We start from the raw sequence: 17,500 nt of genomic DNA, 5'->3' as shown, positions 1-17,500 counted from the left end.
GAGAATGTGCTTATCATAGAAACCTTAAAGAAGAAAAAAAGAAATACCTTCCATTAAAAACCAACATCATTCCCTTACAGCTTAACCACGCTACTCTCTGAGAAAAAAAAGAAATGGGAGGTTGAAAACACTTAATGCAAAATCAAGTTCACAACAAAAAAGCGAGACTTCATAACAAAGTGCAGGAAAACACATTCTTAGAATGGCGCTTATTCGTCCGGCATGGCCATAAATCCCGAACACAACGAGCTCCATGTTTTGTGGCCGACTATTCTCAAAAGAAATTGCCCTTAGTGGAGGGGAAGAAGGAATTTCACTGCCTACTCTAAACGCATTCCCTGCTTGGGGAGAGGAGGGGAGAACGGTCGGCCTACGCTTCACGCCATTTTTGACCGATATGACGTAACCGATCACTGTGGACCAGTAAGATCGTCGGATTGAGTTTAGTCTTAAGAGGGACTGTTCACTATTCAAGGCACTGACCAACATTTTAACGTCATGTGACCTGTGTCTTGTCAGTGAATCGTATGAACGATTTACGGCGGTGAATTTGTCCGATAAATGTGTAATAGGCTATCGAGCATTTCAATAAGTTTCAGTGAAATACCTTTTTTGGGATCCAACACAAGTCCTCCTGCATAAGCCGGCTTTCTTCTTCCTTTCTTGGAATTCCTAGGTTGGTCATCATCATTCTCGACTGGCTCAGCCTGAAAAGGAAAGAAAAGAAACTCTAGCACTGGAGCTCAAATTGGGGGCACTGTAAACGAGAATGAACAAAGTTTATTCAATCAGAAACCCGAGTCTGGGAATCGAACCCGGGCCACATTGGTGGGAAGCAAGTGCTTGCCAAAAGCAAGGAAGCCCGCTTTGATAACAGCTACGACTGATCTCTATTTAAAATATTAGAAGTATGTCATACGTCATACATTTTCCATCAATTATAAGTTAAAAGACATCTACCAGACTTCCGAACAATTATACCGCCATTCCACTAACATCTTGTCAGGCAAATAACCATTCGGCACTTTTAAACAAATGGGCCCGGTTGTTCAAAAGCCGATTAACGCTAATCCCAGGTTAAAAATTAACCAAGGAGTTTATTTCTCTACTCCCAAATGCTCTTCAACGCTGATATTCGGCACAACTTTACATTAGAATAAGTTAATCTTGAAAAACAGAAATAAGGAAAAAACTTTCACCAAAAAGTTGAAAACATCAAACAAAAGTTTACGCTAATCCTGGATTAAGTTAATCGGCTTTCGGACAACCGTGGCCAGGTCTTCAAGTTGGAGGCTGCAATCGATGGCTACTAGCCGAATTGTCACCATCTCTAACCCTGCTGATATCAAGTATGGGAATGACCATGTAGAAATAATTATAACATGACACTTCTTGCTGTAAAAGCAGGTCCAGTTCTTACCACATGTTTCTTGCCGTAACTCTTGTCAGGACAAATGAAGTTCCTGTGATAAAAACAAAACATAAAAGCTACCTTAAGAATACGCGTTCTTCGCTCTTTCGAGAAAGGGTGACTTTAAGAAAAAATCCTCTATATTGTCAGAGGTAAGCGAACGTGCTGCCGTGAAGGATCTAAGAAAACTGGAAAACTGTTCTCCAAAAAAGAGCAACTTCCTAAGGTCATTGCTTTACAAAGCGAGAAATGAAGATCTTAGGGGTAAATGAATAACACACATCAAAGTCAAGCTTTTTCTATAATTTGTCGGGTTTCTTTGTGCAAAGCACTTTTAAAAGTTCAAACTATCGATATCTTCAGTTCTGTTAAACTACGATTTTGGTACTGTTCAAAGGTGGTCACTACACATTTTTACTACGAAAAATATGCCACCCTGTTTTTGATCACATAGTGGATAGATTAGCTAGCTTGTTTCGTTTCTCCCGCTTGCTTCAAAAACCCATTTTCGCCGCTCCCCAGTATCAGGAACCAGCCAATTTTGAGACTGCAAAATAACTTACTTTTCATGAAAGGCGTGAAGCAACAAAAATTCATTCCGTTCTGAGCGGCCGCCGAGAAGAGTTCTAGCCTAAACAAAAGAAAATCCAAAAGAAAAAGTTCAGTCGTACCATACGTTATTACATATAAGGGATCAGGGTGACGGGTTTTGTAGAGGCCATTGAAAACTGCCGCGAGAAACGTAGCATTAAGTTCAGTGATGTCATAAATGAATTTCTATGGAAACCATTTTACGTGAGTAAACAAACGCGCGCTTGAACACTGACAGCGAAACCATGGAAACTGTACGTCACCACACTCACCATGACGTTTCCAGCAATGGTAGTGATCTGTAATGCCAGGGGCAAAACCTAAACGGAATTGCGAGCAAATCGAAAAGTTACAACAGCAGGAAGAGACTGAGAAAACACAAGAGCTTACAGCAACAACAACAGTGTTTCAAATTTCCTATAAAATGTGAACAAAGACAGACCGTTAACGCAACAAAAATCGTTGCATGCATAGATACGTACATTGAGATCATACATGATCCTTAATGATAGTAAAGCGTCCATCTGTAAAAGGAGAAAGAACACCGTTTTTATCATGAGAAACAGGTCATTTTTGTTTTCGTTTTGGGCACTTCCAACACAAGCCAGATGTTTTAAAACAGAAAATTCGAGCTAAAATGCATGTCAAATTCCTAACTGTCTAAAATAATTGTCAAGTCTCTTACGAATGTTGCTGACTCCATGTATTGTTATATCGGGAAAAACATTAGGTGAAACAACAAATGAGTATGTCTTGGAGCGAGAATGAAAATAAGTCCGTGTTTATACACACATTTCGCGAGAATTTGAGATTTGTTTCATTCAGTGACGGCTTCAAATCAGACTCCAGAAATTCAAGCGTGTCCAAGACGCGTCTGAAGCTTGCATCCAATCCTAGCAAAAGCTTTCTTTTTATCACTGGTGTGCAAAGGCGCCTTTGATATTTGCTTTATAAATGTAGTGGAAGGGCTGACACAAACACCCTGCCAGCAGAGACTCTCTTTTGCTTGCTCGATTTTGGCGCACTGAACATACCACAACCATAGAAAAATGTCACCTACCGAAGTAAGCTCAAACATGTGAAGTAGTTCATCAGAAGAACTAAAACAAGAACGAAAAAACACCAGAATCAATGAAAAGTGTGGTTTTCTGCTGGCTGAGGAACGAAAGAAGCGGAAAACGTTTTTCTCACACATGGCTGGGAGTCTGGGTACAGGTCTCTGGGGGGTTTTCAGGTCACGTGGCTCGTGTAAAGTTTCAGTTTTTGTTTTGCCATCCGCCATTGCCTGACATGCCCCACCCGCCCACCCATGAAGTACTTGTAGAATGTTTCAGTTGAGGTGATCTTATTCTCTAGCCACTTTTTTGTGCCATTGTAAGACAATTATGTTCCGTTGTTAATAAAGGTCAGGCTGTGTGGTTCGGCTTGGCATGGCTCCCAGCGGTGTGTGGGAACAAGTGAAAACTATGTACAAACGACAGTTAACATTCTGGGTACCATCCCTAATTTCACAACTTACTTGAACTTATTGGGAATTTCATCTTGATCAATCTCCTCCCTTCTCGACTGGAGAACAGCCCAAGACAATGCTGAAAAAGGATACCAAACAAGGACAACAACTTAAAAACAGCCTTGTGAGATAATACTCTACCACAAAGCTTCATTTGAAAAAGTAGATGGTACTCAGCTGCATCTGAGTACGAAACAAACTATGTTCACATCTTCAAAAGCAGATGGCAGTTCACTCGCAGGCAAGAAAGTTGGAAAAGTCAAGGCATACCTGTTAGGTCATAGCTCTTGCATCTAATGAGTTCCTTGGAGGAAATCTTGACATCACATACCATGCGGCCACAGGTGATGGAACGGTCAAGAAGGCTGCCTCCCTTGTGTGGACCACCATTCTGTATACAAGAAACAACAGGAACTTAACAAAGTTAAAAGAGAGCTTAAGGTGGCTCAAACCAGTTTCAACAATTTCAAGCGATTGGATTATTACAAGGATTGACTCTGACACTTTCAAGTACCGGCAATGTTATGGTAGCATACGAAACACCAATTTTTGCTTAATTAGATGCACTCATTATTATAGTGTAATAGGTCACCATAGCAACAGACAATCCATCTAAAAACACCCCATAATTTATCTGTGAATGCTTGTATCCCAAAGCAACAACTTGGTGAACCTCATTTTCTTATTGCTGGAAAGTAATCACCAGATGAAACTCTTCGGACAGTTAAAAAAAATTTCTGGAGCAGAGAATCCAGATTCAGAGAATTGGGAAGGTGGCTCTAAGCCCCCTAGTTACTTTCCAGCAATAAAAAATGGGATCCTCAAGTTCGTTTTTGAGATATCATATACGTTAAAGGCCAAAATATAGGGTGCAATGTTGACCGCATTTTAAAGACAAAAATATTACTCCTGTTTTCTATGGTTAACCTGCTTGGTGATACAATGCTATGAGAGTAAATCCTTTTTAAAGTATTGTTTCCTGAAAGTGTTGGAACTAAACTGCTTTAAGCCTCTCTAAGACAAACAGCATCCACGAGAACAACGCTACCACAAAAGTGAGTTTCATATATACTCCTCTCACAAGTGGACTCAGGAAACACACAATATAAAATGAGAAAGAAAGCCGAAGTGCTTACGGAGAGTTTTGGCATTATGGCTCTTTTGAGTCGTCCAAGTCGAGACCAGTGAGGGATCTAAAAGAAAGGTAAAAGGTGAAATTGGAAGATGTTATTGATTGGAAACTAAAAGAATGAAACTTATGCCAGGCTTCGTTCCAAAAAAGTAAGTTTACATTACCTTGCAAGTATTGATTCTGTGCAACAAAACATCAAGATCAAAGCCATAGATGTCATGACCCTAACAAATTTTATTCAAATACAAGAAATAAGAATTCATACTTTGAGAGCTGGTTAACGTGTGTCTAACAGGTAACCGTGGGATTTCTTGGGAACTGCTTTGAACAGTTGGGTTGGCTGTGACAACATTTTTTTTCCCAGCTAAATAGAATTTAGCCTGGATTAAATCTGAGGAGGTTATTTGCAAAACCTCCTGCAAGGAAGCCCTCTGAAAATCCAAAGGAAACTAGTTTTGTCAGCCATTTCTAGCCTTCCTGTAATTCCCTTGATAAGGATTCAATGTCAATCCTTTCACACCCTGCCACCCTTTCCCCTCTGGGGTTAGTATGGCTTGAACGAGAGTATGATACATTCCCCCCAGTCTCTCAGTGTGATGGAAGGGATCAGAGAAATTCCAGACAAAGTTGTCACAGATACCTTTCAGCAGGGGGCTTGATCAAGCATGTTGCTAACCCCACCCCTCTTGGGAACCCAATGTATTTTTATGTAGAACAGACAGAATGTTTAAAGAATAAGGTTCCCTCTGAAGTAAAAATAAGTTATTTTGTCCTGGTAAAGCCTACCAAATGTACAGCGAATTTGAAGCACTTGAGGAGTTCAGGTCAAAATGCTCTTAAGAGTTGGCCAGATGCAAAAGGGTACATACAGAGCAAAAAGAGGGGGAAAAACTGTTTTGAATAGAAACATACCACAAGCACATCTGGATCAATTCTGTGTATCTTTGCCAAAAATAACCCTAAAAGCGCTCTTTCTGATGTTGTGATCTCCATTTTAATTTGCTGAGGACATAAAATTAAAATTAATTTTTTGTAACTGTTTCTTAACTATAAGCAAAACACTTGAAAAATGAAAAATCTAAATTACATACAACCTACATCTTCTTCAAACTAAGCATAAAACAGGTTGTACATTGGGTATCCCTCAGAATGCAAACCATTTGGGCTCTTACAGAGTTAATACTGGTAACAACAAAATTAGTTATTTTTTAAACACAAAAATTTAATAATGCGGGGGTGAAAAATGCAGTCTTCACATCAAGCATCTCATTGATGTTCATATCACAGATCACAGGTCTAAAGCTGTGGTGATGTAAGATTGCCAAATGGTAACTGTTTTTTTTTTTTTAAGTACTTCGTTGTTTTTTGACTGCTCAACTAAGAAAGTGAAAGTTCTTCTATTACATGGTTCTTCAAATTTCACACCTAGAGCAGCTGAGTAGCTAGCTAGCAGAGACAACAAAGCAAGTTAAATCTCAGGTAAGGTGTATCAAAATAATATTAGTGACTTTCAGATTAGACAACGAGAACTACTAAGAGTGCAAGTTTTCTGTATTGGGCCTAGCATTACGTTTAAAGAACCAAAATTTGCGAAATATGTGTGCTAAAAACTGAGAACTTGTACTCACAGTCGTACTCCTTGTACTACAATCGTAAGGTCGCTATTATTGATTTAAGCCTTGCATAGGATTTGTTCCTTATTACTACCAAAAAAATGCTACAATTTTAACTCATGGTAGATACCTTCTTTCGAACAGCATCTTTGAAGTCGTAAGGGTACATCTGATCATTAGGTTTGCTCACAGCTGGAAAAGCGAAGAAAGAAAACAAAACAAAATAATAATTCTTGGTGTAGAGAAAGCGCACTTAGCTATTGAGCTATAGTTTACAGGCTGACTCCATTATACTTCGATTAGTGTAGAATCCAACACAATAATTTCTTCCATAAAACTTACCACAAAAATGATATTGAAACATTTGTTTAGGTGCAGCTTTGTCTAATGACACCTCATGGTGAACAAGAGCTGAGATAGCAATGATCTGAAAGGAAACGAAACAAACACAATAGTAGCTCGAAGGGGAAGGGAGAACTGGTGGGGGAATGAGGAGGACACCCTCCTCGTTCTTACACCAGTTCTCCCTTTCCCTTCTGCTTCAAATGCCTGCCACACAGGCTATCACAATGGCAAAAAAAGTCACAAATTTAAATTTGTCATAAGGGCTCCCTGGAAAAGTAGTGGTTTCATTTCTTCAAGATCAAAAGAGGGCAATAGTTAATATTTCTTTGAAATGGCAGGGTAAACAGGTAAAATCACACACAAGGGCCCACTAGGGCATGCATGACTGGAACTTATCCCAGTTTCAGACAAGCCAAAATCATGTCATTCAATCAACAAATGACATCAGAATGATGTCATGATGATGTCAGATTACTCACCCAATCTTGGGAGATATTATTTCCCACCCCTCCCTCACAGGGGCAACAAAGATACCTAAAATGAATCACTATTTTTCCAAATCTTGCTTGTCCAAGTATGCAAGCAGCGGGAGGCCCATGAAACAGTCAAGGTGAGCTTTAGAACAAAAACAGTACTCTCCCATAATACTGACTAGCTCATACCTCATGAGTGTGATTCTTGGTGTTCAACATGGTCCTAAAACTAAGGCTCATAACAACCTAATAAAACAGACAACAGAAGATTCCTTACCAACCTACACAACCACAGGTATCACAAGTTGAATCTGGCCCCAAGGTTTTATTGCTACTGAACGCAAAACAATGCAACCCACTGCGCATACAACAAATTTGAACTAGGGCCAATTAGCTACCCTGTTTAGGGACATGACCAAACCCTTTTTCAGATGGCTCTTAATGGGACATTCAAGCAGGATCTAGGTTCACACCACAACAAGGTTGGCAATCAGACATGATTTGATGTTACACTGGCTGGAGAAAATTAATGGGGACACCTTACAAATTAGTTGCCAAAACGTGCCCCTTTTTCTACTCAAAGACAACAACATTTTTATCATTAGCTCAGGTCCTACTGGAAAAACTTAATGAAAGCTACATGTATACAAGAAGCTGCTTGATTTGAAAAAAGCAGTTAGAATAGAAAGTGCCAAAACACATTTTATTCTAGTAACAAAAAGGAAAACTTCACCTTGCTTGCCAAAAACCAGCCATAAAGTTGCATAGGATAATAATTATTCAGACTTATCTTCACCATAAATGTTTTTGTTTGGAAGTTTGGCATCCTAATTACACCCACTCCTTCAAACTGAGGCAACGGCAGCCTTTTACCAGTAGCATATTTATATCACATTAAAAGGAAAGGATGATAATCAGCAAGTTAAAAAGGGCAATTATTTGAGCCTTAGATAACCCCTGATGAAGGCTCCCCTCCATTTTTCCAACCTTAAGAAAATAAATTATGCAATCAAGGACAGCAAAGACACAAAAAAACCCTGAAAATCATATAGAACAGGGGAAAGCACATAGGAGACTAGAAACCTCAGAAAATCAGCAAAGTAAGCAGTTTCGTGCACACACATTTTGCTTTTAAATAAAGTGTGCAGTTGATTATTTTGCCCAATAAAAGTCCTTATAATTTACTGCTCCTCAGCTCAGCAGACTAACAGCTGACTAAAAGTAAACACTGAAATAATTTTTTCTGCAAGTGCATTTACGCTTATTTCACACTATTTTCCATTACCATGGGAGGTGGTGGATCTTGCTGACTTGCAACTTCAAGGTGATCAGGTTTGGTGACCACTGCCTTTAAGAGTTTAAATAGAAATAAATTAAATTGGATTTAGTTATCACGATCTTCAATAGCAGGGATGGCGCAGTGGTGAGAGCACTCACCTCCAACCAATGTGGCCCAGGTTGGATTTCCGGACCCTACGCCATAAGTGGGTTGACTTTGTGTTGGTTCTCTTCTCTGCTTCAAGGGTTTTTCTCCGGGTTCTCAGGTTTTCCCCCCTCAGCAAAAACCAGAATACAGCTGATTCCAGCTGGCTGTAAGCTGTACTCCAATGTTACACATGGACCGTATAGATAGCGGCTGCCTGAGGCACCATTGTATGCTTCCAGTTTGACCTGCGTCGTTGCTGTACTTTGCGACGGTGATTAGGAGTGACAATTATTATTATTGGCTCACTTATGAATTACCACATCTTTATTGATTTTTATCCCTTGGTCTATTAAAGATCACTAATCACTCTAATTGCTAAAAAACAGGTGATGGATTAGAATATATTAATTTTCTTATCAAACAACACTTTACCTGCATTTGAAATTTGAAATGCAGACAAAGTACTTAACTTCAATTTGAGTCAGTAATATTGGCCCATTTTGACCGTTATCTTCTGTGAATACCCCTGTATGTGTGAGCTCAAGAGATCTCCAATGACGTAAACAAAGGTCAAACTGGGCAATTCTAATTCTGGAAGCAGCTAGTCCACTGTCTAAATGAGCTGAAAAAGGGTTCTCAAAACTTTGTGTTCTAGTCAAATGTCAGCAAGTGATTAGTCTCTATTATGTAACATAATAATTGCTTGCAGTTATTCCTAGGTACTTCACCATTCCCAAAAGAAAGAACACTTTTAATAGTTTAGAGTTTCAATGCACACTTAAGTAAGACAGTTCTCTGTTCAGCAAGACTAACCTCTACTTTACACCAACTGACTGGTTGCGGGGGAAGCTCTATCCAAGGAAGAACAAAGAAAATTTAAATTAGAAAAAGCCTCAAAAGGACAAAATTAATGATTTAAGCATATTGCTTAAGGCAAAAAAGATCAAAGAAAGATTAAATTAAACTTACGAGGCATCTTGATGTTCAACCAACAAGGGCCTTTCATTTTTCGATTCAAGAGCAGAATTTCAAGACTAAAGATGGAAAAAAAATGCATTATGCTTGAGAGAACCTGGTGAAGCCAATTATGGGCTATTGCTGAATTCAATGGGGCAGCTTATTTAAAACAAGTATTTAGAGTCATTCTTCTGAGAGATAAAACTATCAGGGGTGCAGCGATGGCACAGTGGTGAGAGCACTTGCCTCCCACCAATGTGGCCCGGGTTCAATTCCCAGACTTGCCGTCACATGTGGGTTGAGTTTGTTGGTTTTCTGCTCTGCACGGAGAGTCCAGTTTCCCCTCTCCTCAAAAACCAAAATTTGACTTGATTTGCCTTAATTGTTAATTTCACTTTACAGTGTCCCCAATTAGTGCTCCAGCGCTAGAACGACTAGACACTTTAACAAAAGTTCCTTTCTTATCACAACATATAGCTTGCACTTGGACTCATTAAAAGGAGTCAGGACTGAATCCAGACAAGGCTCATTATGAGGAAATAATAATAATAATTAGCAACTATTCACCGACATGGACGTGGTTAGTGGTGGATATTTAACAAGCCGCAAAGCAGCGAGATAAATGTCAACCACTCTCTTTCTGTAGTTAAGTGCCACCCCCCCCCCCCTTAAGGCAAAAACTAGACAACTTTTCTGGGTGAAGTAGACGATCCTTTTCATTGGTTTTCTGTACTTATTGAAACCACTGAGAGTGACCTGTGACCTGAGAGTGACATAGAGTATCAAGAACATCTAGCTAAATTTAATGTTTGTTCAGAAAGACCAGATTAATCTTGTATTCAGACATACTTTGTAAAGGGAGTCTAAATAATTGAATTCAGCCACGGCACAGCGAGGAAATAATGGACCATTTTCAATAATAGTTACCTTGAAGTATTAGTACCAAAGATATGGCTAAAAGTCTCTCCAGAGAGATCAGAGGGTAACTGCGAATGATCAGCCTAGGAAGAGATACCCAAATAAAATTATAATAAGTACAGATTTTGACTAGTTCACTTTGTAAAAGAGACTCAGTACAAACACAAAAACGTCCAGAAAGCATGCCAAAGCAAGTTTGCTTACTGAATATCTGACTTCTAAGTAATCTGACATAACAGGAACATCTTGAATTTCAAAAGCATATGCTTTCTGGACTTTCTGAAAGAGAAAACATCACAAACATCACATCAAGGAAACATATTCAGAAGCAGTTTAAGTTAAGAATATTTTTTTAATTGCAAGGTGCAGTGAAGAAATCTTACCCTCGAGATAAATTTCATTATCTTGTGTTTTGTAGCTATTTTCTCATTAAATTCCTGGGAGTGAAAGGTAAAATCAAATTCTATGAATATGATGCAAAGTAAGGCATGCATCATCATCATCATCGTAAACAAAAACACCATCAAAATTATCCAGAATCATGAACACTGCCGCCGATCACGTCATCGTGATCATAGTCACCACCACCATCCTTATCATCGCCAGCACCAGCAAAATTGGCATCCTCATTCAAAATCATAGTAATGTTAAAATGAAATAATCACCTGATATACATCAATAAATGTGACAGGCTGGTCAGTCTCTGATCCATCAACATCGCGCTTCTGTATGGAAGAAGACAAGTCACACAAAGTAGTTATTTTCTACAACCATTTCATCATAATTTGTTGGATCTTTAAGGAATGTAAGACAAACAGACAGAAACAAATCTCTCTACCTTTTCTCTTGGAAGGATATATATTTGTCTTTCAATATTCTTGACAGCCAATGAACAACTTGAAACATGAAAGAGAAAGAAGCGAAAATCAGAAACTTTGTTTTATCAAAAAAGGGGAAAGGCAAAGAAAATTTAATTACCTGACAAACGCTTTGGCAGATTCAATCCACAATTTTCCAAACAGGTAGACAGTACCTTAAACAAATGAATGAATAGATGTAGGCTGTAAAGAATTGCAGAAGGCAGCAGCATTTAAGAAAGGCAAACAGGTGTTTGAAAGGACAATAAAAAACTCATTCATAATTCATGAGCTTAACAGCCTATCAAAACACAGATAAAACATAACATGCATGAGCCTTATATCCTGATAAAACACTCCTCGTTAGCATTCTTTATATAAAGAAGATACTAATAAGACATAGCATGTTTTTCTGGTATGCTAATATTCTCCTCTCACAATTTGAACCATTGCTTTGAGTCCAGAGACACGCTTTTTGTGGAAAAAATGAGCAGCACATGTTTTATCGGGTCTAAAAACACTCGGCTATGCCTTGTGTTTTTAAACCCCGACAAAACACTGCTGGGTTTGGTGGGAGCAGTGGAAATTTGCCCCACCGTACTGGAATTCCTTGTTGACACCCTGCCTTAAAAACTTATCTGGAACCCTGACTGGGAGTGAAAGGATCAACCAAAACTAAGTCTTGATAAGAATAATAACTTATTTTAATTAACTACAATGCTCAACAATAAATTGCACAATACCTGGCTGTTTAAGTCTGTCTTCATAGACATCGAACCAGTAAAATTTGAGGACTTTCTCGCCTGGATGGATTAAAAAAAGAAACAAACAATATTTGCTAAATTCTCCGGCCACTGGAGGTTGTATACAACAATATCAAGAAGATGTATAATTTTCATCCTTATTCCCTAGCTTTCATGAAAAATTTTACTTTTATGCCAATAAAATTTATCAACAACAGATGAGCTTGGGAGCTGGTGCAGGTTGCTGGAGCTGGAAAGGAATCTGTCGAGGAGAAAGGAGGCATCCATGGCAACCCTGCGAGCAGCCACTATCAACACTGCAAACAATTTTAATTTACAGAGTGTTACAGTACCACTCAAAAGTAAGTCACTACCCTCTCAAAAGGCGAGACTTTCGTCTCATGAGTCAAGTGTCTCGTCTTTCTCGTCTCTAGAGACGGTTCAAAACTGTATGTGGTTGCACAAATGTAAACTTTTCTAAAGATTAACATGTTCAGGAAAAAGCTTACGCTCCAAAATGGAGCATGGAAAATGCAGTTGGCGGCGGTGTATTATTTTGAAACTCTTACATTCCAAATGCATGTTGACATTCAAACCACGACTCTGCCTGTGAAATTTACATACTTTGGTTCAAAATTAATGTCACGGCGAAATTTTTTGATAAACTTGTGCTGCAGTTTCAACTGTGAATCCATCGAGAGAACCAAGACGAGACTGGTAACTTACTTTTGAGCCGTACTGTAGTTCCAGCGATAAAACATACAAACCATTGATATCTTGAAGTGGTAGAGAAGATGAATCCACATTCACATCAGCTAAAACCTAACAAGCCAATTGCATACCACAAAAATATATGAATAAAAATTACTAAAGAAACAGTGAGAAACTTAAAAAATATTGACTTGCAATAAAAGTGTACATCCATGTTGTACCTCTTGTTGTTGTAATTCTTCATTTCCTAGTATAGTTTCCCAACCTGAGTTATCTGGTAGTTCAGTTGTCCTAAGAAATAAAAAATAATCACATGTACTAATAATTAATAGAAATTATAGAAAACAAGCTGCTTGGAAACGGGTGAAAAGATACTGTAAAATTCTGAAGATAAGCCCCGGAGCTTGTATTTTTCAAAGGCCCTTTTCAAGGGGCTTATCTACGGAGGGAAATTTGCGTTTCCAAATCGATTGGGCTAGCCTTATAGTTGGAAGTAAATTTACCGTTGTCGCTTTGTTTTACTTTGTATTTGAGAGCAATTTTCCAAGTACAAGATCCCGGGGGGCTTTTATTTGGAGGGGTGATTTAACGGAGGGTTTTTTTGCATTACCCCTTTGGGGGGCTTATACATGGAGGGGCTTATTTTCGGAATTTTACGGTAACTGAAAATCAGAGTCCTGGGCAGGAATCGAACCTACGACCTCCGTAGCACCGGTTGGATATTCTACCCATCGAGCTACCAGAACTCACTGGAGAGCTAGGTCGTTTATCTACAGTGTAGGTCCTGAATGGACAATGTGTTTCAATTGTCCTTTTGCCTGTTGCCAAGAAACTTGCTTTCTATAATTTCATTAATTTACCACGGGCACCAGTAAACCTTTCCATCATTGATGAACTAACAATTTATTTGCTCTATAGAGTTGAAGCAATATTAAGATAAAGCCAAGATAAAGATGGCATTAACTGCCTTACATCTCCACACTCTTTATCAAGTAAATTGCATCCAGAAGTCAGAACATACTTTTGTGGGAAGGCACATTTTCTGTCAATTGGCTTCCTGTCGACCTCAACCTGTGAGAAAAACGAACAATAATATTGTGTTTTGAATTTGTTTTTTATTGTTGCTAATTTGAGTTTTGATAAACCAAATGTTTTTAAAGAACCTGTTGCATAAAGATTCATGAAATCAGCATTGTAGCAGAATGATATTATTATTAAAACAACGTCAGAATAGTCTAGTTAAAAACTTTACAGCTTTATGAAATGCATATTTATGTCATAAAGAAGCCACTCCCTGGTTATCACCCCTTGTAGCCATTTTCAAGAAGAAGCCGTTTGGTTTCAGATACGCGGATGCCAAACACTGCCCTTGCACAGCCCAGGGTACAGACCCCCACAGTAAACGAGACCAGTCAAAAGATGGCAGGGGTAACAATCTTTTCCAAAGTAGATCTCTCGAAAGGCTATTTGTAACCTACATTGTACATTGACCAAAGAATCGTACTACATCACTGCTTTCTCTACACCTGGTCACCTGACAAGGCCACGCCACTACAGTACCACGCAAAAGTTGAAAGTGTCTTTCGAGTCTCGATTCTCGATCCTCAATTCTCACAAGGATCGAGTTGAGACTATCCAGATTACAATATCAAAGACTTCAAACTGGGCAATAGACAAAGATCCAGTATCCAGGCCAGTGGATTGGTTTCAGCGACAGACAGAATAAGGCATACTGACCGAGAAACTAAAGGAACTAAAGTATGACTTGTACAATTATTATTAATTTTGATGAGGACCATATCATTTCTTGCAGGGTTAATTAGCAGATGTAACAGTGCTCCAACTCTATCTACAAGTAAAATGTCCATTTGTTGTAAACGATCTTATCTGGACATTAACCTAAAGTTTTGTTAATACTGTCTTGTTCCCTCTCAGAGGAAGGACCTTAAATGCACACTCTAAATATGGGATATCCCTTTGATAAAATTATATTCTACATGCCTTTATTTTACATTTTTCATCAAGAGCCTTCTCAGCATTTGATAATGCTTGGAGAGCTTCTGTATCATCAAGATCATCATCACCTTCACCATCAAAGTCATCACATACTGCATTATATTCTGGAATGTCATCAGGAGTATCTGGGAAACATTTTATAAAATAACACCCAAATAGTAATGGTCAGATCAACCTGTTAAAATTTCCACAACCTTAGTCTGCAATGCCAGCACTTTCTGGGAGCATGAATCATCTTAAACGCACACCCATAACTTCATGCTTTGCTATAATCATTGGAGCTCATTACTTGATAAAGTCAGTAATAGTTTCATTAGATCTCAGAGATGACATTTACCTTTTCAATAGCATTTCTAAGCTACAATGTACCCGAGTTTGACTTAATTAGCAGACAAAATTATTTCACAAAATTTAATAATTATTTTAAAGGGTCTATGAAACTTGACATTTTATTTTTTGTCACTCATCTTTCAGTGATACTCACAATATTGCCACTATAAAATAAAACATTCCTGTTTGTTTGCATGCACGCAAAGGTCTTTACCAGAGTGATGTCACCATAAAAAGCCAGACATTACATCCACAAAAATTCTAAAGTGCCCAGAGTTGTGGCCCCCACTTAGCGACTGAGGCACATTATGCTATTGTGGGGACATTTCCACCTTGGTGAAAACCTACATGTATTTGATAAGTAAATAAACAAAATAATACATTGTATTAATGAGGCCAATGAAAAAATGCCACGTCTGACATTTGAACCCCAGCGCATGCAAGTCCTCTAATGTTCACTTCAGTTGAGCAGTAGCGAAGAAACTCTCTCGGATTATTTTTTTTAAAGCTGTTTTTAATGGGGACATAGTTTTTCAATGAGTGATTAACCCTTGAATCCCAGGGGTTCCCCATTGACGAGTAAAATCGTCTGGCGTTAGACAGAGCAAAATAATCTGGCGTTAGACAGAGCAAAATAACAAGTCTGGCCGATTTAGGCCGGTTTGGACGTCAAAGGGTTAAACAAATTAATTTACAATAATTATTATAAATTATTGTACTTATTCTGACTTTCTTACCATTAATTCCTGTATCCATATTCTCAGTGCCGTAAATGTCCTCATTTTTTATCTTTTCTCCGATCATACCGCCGTAACAACCCACCAATCTATCACATGGCTCAGTTTTGACAGCTACCTTTCTTTTTGCCGCCAGACCTGCTTTTGCATAGCGGGTAGGAGTAGTTGGGGAACTTGGTTCCTCTTTGATAATGGGTTGTCTCAGATCAGATATTTCCTTTTAATTGAAATTGAATACATTTTTATAATGTGCAAAAATAATATTAATTTTGTTTCACAGCTGTAACGGCAGTCTTATTATTTGTGACCTTATTTAGGACAAGGGGGATTAAGGTGAATAACAAAAAAACGCGTTTTCTATCGTTTTAAACGCAAACGCGTTAAAACACCGTTTAAACGCATTTAAACAACGTTTAAACGCGAAAAAAACGCGTGCGTAAGATTTCATGTCGGAAAAGCTTTACACAAACGACGCGTTTAAACGCTGTTAATTTACCTCAAGTGAGCGCATAATTAAATGGCTGCTTGCTATAATATTATTATTGGGTGTCATCTGGGGTTAACTGTGATTTATTTAAACAGTGCAGCTCGACAAACCATCGAAATCTTGATTGTTTTAGTCGCTGCAAGTACTCGGAAAAGAGAAGAAATGCGAATTAGTCCAACCTAAACATGCCTAAATTGGCGGCGTTCTCTGAGGAAAAAACAAAACACTCACTTAGCGACTCTAACGGTAAATCATGAGCATAAACAATAGAAATTTGTTTCAAATGAAGTGAGGAATGTACAAATGAATTTTCAAGATGGTGTTAAGCACAAGTTTGCTTTGATGTGTACCCTGTGATTAGCGAGGGTCGTCAGTAGGTTTCTCTTGTCATGTGCGATCCTGTTTTAGAAATGTACAACAGAACGTTGATTGTTGAATGCTGTTCATGTTGGTCTTAGTAGAGTCGCAAACACTTATAAATCAATCAAATAAAATTCTGCATTGGGGTTACCAGCTGAGGCATTCTTCACATGCAAAACTTACTACCATTTTTCCTTTATTCATGTTTGATCAAGGCAGTTGACATAGCGGCTGTCTTCCGACTCTGAGCGACGACCCCGGCGACGACCAAGGCCCAAGTAACCGAACGAAGATAAAACAACTCGTACCATCATGACAGGGCTCAACTAAAGCTGCATTTAAGAGTTACGTTCAAGCCATTAGAAAAGAAATTAATCGACGACTCGCTGTTTACCGCTCAAAAGAAATAAACTGATCCACATATTTGTCGCGATCAGTCACGCAACCTTCCGAAATTTTAGACTTTTTGGTCATTTAGTACTTGTCAAAAGGAGACATCAGTTTGTTTAATTTCCTGTTTGTTTATGATTTGCGATAATGAAAAGGGGTTGAATAGGCAGATAGTGAAGCGCCAAGACACAAGCACGATAACTTGCAACAATATGATAGCGCTTTCAATTAAACCTCTGAAATAACAAAAAAAGCAAAGCTCTGAAAGAAATGGATCATACTTCTCTGAACCCATCCAACCTTCCCGAAACATTCGCGGGTAATTTGCATTTGGCAGAGGAAACCTATTTCATGAGCGAACGAGAGCAGATATATTCCGCGTCTTCGGCCAAACCTTCAACTTCGAGCCATTAATCACACCGGAAGGTACCGGTCATAAAGATAGCGAAAAACGGCTCTTGCTTTCGTTAAATCGTTCGCTACTTCTCTCACA

At 38.6% G+C, this 17,500-nt stretch overlaps 1 protein-coding gene across 1 annotated transcript in view; it reads right to left on the bottom strand.

Annotated features, from left to right (window-relative positions):
• Positions 1-17,500, bottom strand: part of LOC137984082 (DNA polymerase alpha catalytic subunit-like) — a 51,872-nt gene that overhangs the window by 20,537 nt on the left and 13,835 nt on the right. Inside the window, exons 11-40 of the mRNA XM_068831286.1 lie at positions 15,771-15,987; positions 14,689-14,828; positions 13,709-13,758; positions 12,909-12,978; positions 12,744-12,798; positions 11,977-12,036; positions 11,355-11,409; positions 11,215-11,272; positions 11,042-11,101; positions 10,760-10,813; positions 10,581-10,655; positions 10,386-10,459; positions 9,471-9,535; positions 9,315-9,352; positions 8,361-8,423; positions 7,265-7,321; positions 6,600-6,684; positions 6,388-6,449; positions 5,557-5,646; positions 4,809-4,868; positions 4,649-4,705; positions 3,783-3,903; positions 3,522-3,591; positions 3,063-3,102; positions 2,485-2,526; positions 2,275-2,322; positions 1,975-2,042; positions 1,421-1,463; positions 608-707; positions 1-23 (exon numbers count right to left, since the gene is read on the bottom strand). The exon at positions 1-23 is cut by the window's left edge and continues 93 nt beyond it. Of these exons, the coding sequence (XP_068687387.1) occupies positions 1-23; positions 608-707; positions 1,421-1,463; positions 1,975-2,042; positions 2,275-2,322; positions 2,485-2,526; positions 3,063-3,102; positions 3,522-3,591; positions 3,783-3,903; positions 4,649-4,705; positions 4,809-4,868; positions 5,557-5,646; positions 6,388-6,449; positions 6,600-6,684; positions 7,265-7,321; positions 8,361-8,423; positions 9,315-9,352; positions 9,471-9,535; positions 10,386-10,459; positions 10,581-10,655; positions 10,760-10,813; positions 11,042-11,101; positions 11,215-11,272; positions 11,355-11,409; positions 11,977-12,036; positions 12,744-12,798; positions 12,909-12,978; positions 13,709-13,758; positions 14,689-14,828; positions 15,771-15,987 (2,100 nt within the window). The remainder of the gene's footprint in view (positions 24-607; positions 708-1,420; positions 1,464-1,974; positions 2,043-2,274; positions 2,323-2,484; positions 2,527-3,062; positions 3,103-3,521; positions 3,592-3,782; positions 3,904-4,648; positions 4,706-4,808; positions 4,869-5,556; positions 5,647-6,387; positions 6,450-6,599; positions 6,685-7,264; positions 7,322-8,360; positions 8,424-9,314; positions 9,353-9,470; positions 9,536-10,385; positions 10,460-10,580; positions 10,656-10,759; positions 10,814-11,041; positions 11,102-11,214; positions 11,273-11,354; positions 11,410-11,976; positions 12,037-12,743; positions 12,799-12,908; positions 12,979-13,708; positions 13,759-14,688; positions 14,829-15,770; positions 15,988-17,500) is intronic.

The sequence above is a fragment of the Montipora foliosa genome, chromosome 13 (assembly GCF_036669935.1).
Source record: "Montipora foliosa isolate CH-2021 chromosome 13, ASM3666993v2, whole genome shotgun sequence".
Taxonomy (NCBI): domain Eukaryota; kingdom Metazoa; phylum Cnidaria; class Anthozoa; order Scleractinia; family Acroporidae; genus Montipora; species Montipora foliosa.
This window is presented reverse-complemented; position numbering and strand designations above follow the sequence as displayed.